The sequence below is a fragment of the Oncorhynchus keta genome, chromosome 4 (genome assembly GCF_023373465.1).
Source record: "Oncorhynchus keta strain PuntledgeMale-10-30-2019 chromosome 4, Oket_V2, whole genome shotgun sequence".
Classification (NCBI taxonomy): Eukaryota; Metazoa; Chordata; class Actinopteri; order Salmoniformes; family Salmonidae; genus Oncorhynchus; species Oncorhynchus keta.
This window is the reverse complement of record NC_068424.1, coordinates 20,338,916-20,345,985: the sequence shown is the minus strand read 5'-3', so window position 1 is coordinate 20,345,985 and position 7,070 is coordinate 20,338,916. Positions and strand designations below refer to the sequence as shown.

The 7,070-nt window shown below is 42.2% G+C and overlaps 1 protein-coding gene across 6 annotated transcripts in view; it reads right to left on the bottom strand.

The window, feature by feature from the left end:
* Window positions 1–4,144: 4,144 nt before the first annotated feature.
* Window positions 4,145–7,070, bottom strand: part of LOC118382598 (5'-AMP-activated protein kinase subunit gamma-2-like) — a 102,098-nt gene continuing 99,172 nt past the window's right edge. For all 6 annotated transcript variants that reach the window (XM_052503704.1, XM_052503706.1, XM_052503708.1 and 3 more), the window contains one exon: window positions 4,145–7,004. In XM_052503704.1, the coding sequence (XP_052359664.1) occupies window positions 6,187–7,004 (818 nt within the window). In that variant the 3' untranslated portion in view covers window positions 4,145–6,186. The remainder of the gene's footprint in view (window positions 7,005–7,070) is intronic.

Here is a 7,070-nt window from a genome sequence, read left to right as displayed (position 1 = left end):
ACAGGAGATGGAAAGAGAGAGTTTGTGCTACTTCCGACACAAACAGGCACAGCCAGGTGCTCATCCCCATCATTGTTAACAGGGTGTGTCTGGGGGATTTCTCAACTGAAGCCCTGGCTCAAACACCTGAGCGCTCTCGCTCTCTCTCTCTCTCTCGCTCTCTCTCTCTCTCTCTCTCAGGGAGCAGGTGCTGTAGGTGAAAAGGCTGTGTCTACTGCAAGTCTGAAACACAATATCACCGCCGCGGGAATCTGAGATCTGCACAACATGTCTGGTGGAGCTGGTCAGATTAGAGTGGGTGTGGGGATTTTTTTCTGATGGAAAGAGGAGAAAAAAATGGTTTTGTGAAATAGATTTTTATTCTAACATTGTACTCTATCCATTTTATATAGGGTGTAAATCCAATGTGTAGGCCAGTGGAATACCAGAGTTGAATATTTTTGTCCTGGTTGAATTAATATACTGTACACTACTTACTTACTAACATTTTGGATTTCAGTCAAGCAAGACTATATGTTTTCACATCTTCAGCATTTGGCCTATCGGCCTATAAAAATAGTGTGATACAATGCTAATGTTATGATAATTAAATCAGGATCACTTGTACCGAGACTGTGCTCTGTAACATTGCACCAAACTGTGGTAACACTGTACTTGAACCCACCATCATAACATTGTAGTTCCACTGCACTAGTTCTACAATACTGGTGTGGTAGTGTAGTGTATGTCACAAGAAGTCATGAGAGCAAATGTATAAAATTACAGATCTCTATCGTGTTGCGTACATCAGTGTGCAATCTAACCGTGTCTTACATTTTAGCAAGCTAACGTTACACATTAAACCAAGTTTTCCGGTGCTAAGTCAGATGGCATAATCTGATATCAGTTATTATTCATGCTTATTACATACGTCCTGCTAATGACAGTCAAAAGACCATTTTTAAAACATGAATAAAATAAGACTGGTCTAGCAAAACAACATTATTTACACTCAAAAGTGAGGACCTTTATCAACTGACCTAGGTTCAGCTCTCCAGACCACTCTCCTAGCCTTACCCACTTCTCCAACACCACACAGATGGTACACTATCAGACAACGAACGGACGAGAGAGAGAGAATAACACGATTACATATCAATCTTGAAATCATCTTTAGTAACCATTCTATCTGATCAAAAATTAAGAGGGCTTGAAACACTAGATTATTCAAAGTATTTCATTGCATTATTGCTTAATCCATTTTATATTTAATTGGGATCCAAATTCAGGAGAAAGCCAGCTTATCACAGTCTTGATTGTGAGTAGACAATATATCATATACAATATTATTATTATATACAATAAACCTTTGTTGTAATTTCTCATATGGGGAGGTTGGAACTTGTAAAGAACGAATCACCATTCCAACAATGTGAAATAAATCTTCCATAGAGTGAGTTTATATTGCCACCTTGTGTTTGAACTACAATATTGGCAATATTCAGTTCAAGAAAAACAGGTATATGTCATGTTAATGTACATTCAACAGTAGCAGTGTGATCTTTCCCCTCTTTCTGAACATTACTGGTCAGCATTACACCTTTTACACCAAACATCCTAATCCTGTGAAGAAGAAAAGAACAGACATTCAACATCTAAACAAACAAATCATAAAACAAGAGGAAAGTTGGTCCACATTTACACTGCATAAGAGATTTTCGTAATGTAAAAAGTTTGGACTGAACCTACAGTATTGAGAGCTAAATCTACTTAGAGCCAAAAGTATTGAGAGATGAACCTATTGTGCCTTTGGAGCACTTCCAGAACATGTTTTTGAATACAACATTCCACCCATCCACCTGCTACAAATACACAGTGCAGCCCAGTACACCATATTTGTGTCACTGAACTCAAGTCACGCCATTGCCCAGTGAGCATTGCTGAAATACTGTATACACCCTTTCCAAAGGGAGAGCTTATCATTTACCAAACACCTGGTCCTAGGGCCAAAGTCCCATATTGTATTACTTGAAGGAAACGTGATCGATCATTTTTGATAGGTCTATTTGGCTTAGGTGAGGTGATTCCAAGCATCTTAAAGCAATACATCTAGCCAAGCATGTAACTGTTTGACCTCCGTCAAGTATTTGGAAATAGTTCAATTACGTTACAATTTTACGTTACAAAACAATTGAATAAATTGTTTTATTGTGTGCCATGATGAACATGATCCAGCTGTGATTATGATTTGATCACTAGGATTTAGATGCAATTTTCTCCTCTTTGTTGAGCTTAGTTCAGGGCCCTTTCTCCTTCTCCTTGAGCTGCTTCTGCTCTGTGTTGAGATTCCTATGTCGTCATGAGGAGCGTCCAGGAGGTTGTTGTACTGTGGCACTGAGCAGTCACTCTTACCTATATCCGGAAACGAAAACAAAAGACAGACAGCATATGAAACGAGAGGGTTAATTAACACATATACAGTCGTGGCCAAAAGTTGAGAATGACACAAAAAATTAATTTCCACAAATTTTGCTGCTTCAGTGTCTTTAGATATTTTTGTCAGATGTTACTATGGAATACTGAAGTTAATTACAAGCATTTCACAAGTGTCAAAGCCTTTTATTGACAATTACATGAAGTTGATGCAGAGTCAGTATTTGCAGTGTTGACCCTTCTTTTTCAAGACCTCTGCAATCTGCCCTGGCATGCTGTCAATTAACTTCTGGGCCACATCCTGACTGATGGCAGCCCATTATTGCATAATCAATGCTTGGAGTTTGTCAGAATTTGTGGGTTTTTGTTTGTCCACCCGCCTCTTGAGGATTGACCACAAGTTCTCAATGGTATTAAGGTCTGGGGAGTTTCCTGGCCATAGACCCAAAATATCGATGTTTTGTTCCTTAAGTTATCACTTTAGCCTTATGGCAAGGTGCTCCATCATGCTGGAAAAGGCATTGTTAGTCACCAAACTGTTCCTGGATGGTTGGGAGAAGTTGCTCTCGGGAGGATGTGTTTGTGCTAAACGGTGCTGTAGTAGATGGCAGCTATCTGACCAATTCTCCTATTTTGTGTTGTTTTTTTTCTTAACTTTGGTACATAATGTCCCCGACATCATTTCCTATGACACAAAATATTGACTTCAATGAGTCGGCAGCGCTGGAAATTCTGCTTAATTTGGACCAGGCCTTAATCCCTAGGTTTTGAAAGAAGAAGCGGCAGTGACGAAAGAGGCAGGTGAGCCGGCATCCTGACGAGAATACATCAGCGAGCAAATAATCCGCCATTGCCCGCGGTTCTATAGGCGAACGTGCAATCACTGGAGAACAAACTGGAGAGACTATCCTATCAACAATAAATGTTTTATATGCATCTCACTGGATTTACCTCATTTTTACCAGCATGTCACCTGTGCAACTAGAGGCAACAAAACTGTAAATGACTTTTGATCCATACACAGAAACGCATACAAGGCCCTCCCTCGCCATCCATATGGCAAATCAGACCATAACTCTATCCTCCTGCTTCCTTCTTACAAACAAAAACACAAAGAGGAAGTACCAGTGACGTGCTCAATACGGAAGTAAGAAGCAGACGGTAAGCTACAGGACTATCATGTTAGCTCAGACTGTAATATGTTCCGGGATTCTTTAGATAACACCGAGTAGTTTACCACATCAGTCTCTGGCTTCATTAATAAGTGCATCAACGACGACACCCCCACAGTGAGCATAGGTACATACCCCAACCAGAAGCTATGGATTACAGACAACATCCGTACTGAGCTAAAGACTAGAGCTGCTGCTTTCAAGAAGCGAGACACAAATCCGGACACTGACACGACCTCAGACAAGCAATCAAACAAGCAAAGCGTCAATACAGAACTAAGTTTGAATTCTACTATGCCAGCTCTGACGCTCAATGAATGTGGCAGGGCTTGCAAACTATCACAGATTACAAAGAACCCCATCCATGAGCTTCCCAGAGACATGAGCCTACCAAATGAGCCAAATGGTTTCTATTCCCGTTTCAAGGCAAGCACCAGCTGTTCCGGACTACTGTGTGACCTCGCTCTCCGTAGCCGATGTAAAACGTGGTGTAGCCTAGTTCAAGGCGTGGTGCCATTACGTTTCGAAAATGCAATACCACAATCATACACACCAGAGAAAAAGATTCAACAGTATGTTTTATTACTTTTTCAAACAGCAAAGTAAAAAATAAAACTGAAAAGTACAATATGTATTACCATTATACTGTCGTACTCAACCAGTTCTATCCATTTTCAGTGGATAATCCCCTTATTGAGACCACCAACAATACACCACAACCTAATCCACAAGGGAAAAATAAAATCTAAATGACGAAGAACATTATTTTACAGCATTGTATACACAGAAAAAAATTATGATCAATACAGAGTACAAGATATCTTGCATGCCTCCAAGTAACTGGAGAAGTAAAGAGAAATGTTGGATATAGGCAGCTGCTGTTCCTTGAAAAGCATTGAACAACAAAGTCAAAGTCAGCATACCGTCACCTCACATTCGTTCTCTTCCACCCTCTAAAATAGTTAAGCACAGAGAAAATACGATTTAATAAATACAACTTTGAATATCTTTACAGCATAATTTCAAAATTAACATTTCAGGAATATAACAGACAAACTTTGATTCTAGAAAATTCTCAACATCAACAAAATAAACACAAGGTGTGATATATCATGTTTTTGGTTTTGGAAACGCTCACATTCAGTTTTAACACGTTTTTGAACATTCTCCAGCTCTCTCTCAGCCAATGACGTGTGACTACTTGTGGGGGCGAAAGGCACCAATGACGTTAAAGACAGGACATCGAGCACAGCCCGTTGTCAAAGGGACATCATAACTAGCAGGGCGGGAGGGGGATTGGTATAGTTTTCAGAGAGCCTCTGTTACGTTCACATAACCTTGTGCAAATAAAGCTAAAAACAACACTCCCTGAAGGAGGAGAGCAGACAGAATCATGATAAAGATGTAGAAGTACACTGGAACAAAAAAATAAGCTTAAAAGACTGATATTCAAACCATTTGTGTGCTCATGGTTGAGACTATGATCCTGTCCAGAAACAATCCTTAGCCCCTAACTTCTATGCCAGTGGTTTTCAACCAGTGTGCCTTGAGGAACTTGAAACTTTTCCCTAATCTTATTTTTATCATTTTTTAAAATCATTTAAACACTCAAATATTTCAAGTCCGGTGCACTCAGGCTGTAAAATTTGTATCATCCGAGGGTTGCGCATCACAAGCAAAGTCATTTGAATCATTAAAAAAAACTTTGCCTGTGACTGAGAACCACTAGCACAGGCAAGTCTGATTAAGCTTAGCTGTTCCACAGCCTCTGCCATAGAAACATATGGGGAGCATGGCTTTATCGGTGGTTACATCTTTACAATGCAGAAAAAACTCATCTCTAACCAAAACGCATCAAAACGAATTACCTATTTCCCAAGAGCTACATTTTTGTAAATTTCTAGCGCGGAGTCACGAGGCACTCTTGGATACACACAAATGAACCCTATTTATCTATAAGAAAAGCATTTGTCACAGAAAATAGCAGTTTGGGTGAAATGGGGGTAATTTCCACTAATATCGATTAATAGGGACATTTTAGGTGTGCCACAGAATTTGTCTCACCCTAAGGTACACCCCGGTTCAGAAAAGGTTGAGAACCACTGCTCTAGGTAGACACTTGGTGTAGACAGGACAACATGGTGGTAGCTCTGCCTTTCTCTCTGATAGGCTAGGTGGAATATTAGCCACATTGCTCACACCCATCCACTCCTTTCAAGTCTACACAAGTGCCTAGAAGATAGGGACTACGGGTTGTTTCTGAATTGGGCCCACAGACAGGTGATGCTGGAAGATCCAGAGGTAAATGGACGGGGGTGTTATAGTGCACAATCTGGAGAAAAGGGAGGCACAACCCAGTTATAGTAAAGTGATCCCTGGTTGGTTAACCCGAAAAAGTCACCCATGTGACCATCTCCCCAATCACAGAAAATTACCCATTAGGACCCTGGTAAGCCGGAGTGTCACACTTCTACTAAACCACCCATCCCAAGAATTAGATCCAGCCTCTTTCTCAGCTCGCTCCTCTTCCTGAGTCAACTTCCTCTCACAGCAGCGTCATGGCAGGTCAGTCACGTACGGCTTGTAGCAACGGCCATGGATGTCACTCTGCCTCTCCTTCCTCAGCATCCTTGGGTCCAGCTTCAGTCTCTACCTTCACTACTGCCTCAGACTCCGCCACGGCCTCAGCATTCCCCACCTCAGCCTCTGTCTCGGTTTCAGCCTTAATCTCCACCACCACCTCTGCTTCATCCTCTGCCATCCCCACCACAGCCTCGGTTTCAGCCATAACCTCCACCTCAGCATCAGTTTCAGTCTTGATCTCCACCACCATCTCTGCTTCATCCTCTGTCATCCCCACCTCAGCCTCGGTTTCAGCCTTAACCCCCACCAACTCTACCATCACCACCCCAGCTTCAGACTTAACCTCTACTTCCTCTGCCTTGGTTTCAGCCTTAACCTCCACCTCAGCCGCCATCTCTGCCTCAGTTTCACCCTTAACCTCCACTACCTCAGTCTTGATTTCTACTTCCACCACCACCTCAATCTCAGTCTTACCTTCCACCTCTGCTTCATCTTCCACCACCACCTCAGCTTCCACTAGAGCTTCTACCTCAGCTGCTGGTTCAGCCACCACTACCTCGGTCTCTACCAATGTTTCTGGTGGTTCCGCAGTCTCTGGTTCTGCCTCTACTAACATCTCTGGTGGTGCCTCTGCTTCAGCCTCTTCCTGTAGTTCTGTATCTGCTGCTACCTCTACCTCTGCCTCTACTAACATCTCTGGTGGTGCCTCTGCTGTGGCCTCTTCCTGTGGTTCTGTATCTGCTGCTACCTCTACCTCTGGTTCTGCCTCTACTAATGTTGCTGGTGGTGCCTCTGCTTCTACTTCTGGTTGTGGTTGGCTGTTCTTCCTGCAGATACCTAGAGAGAGAGAGCGAGAGAGCGAGTGAGAGCGAGAATGAATGGGTTAGCATGGAAGTGTCTCAG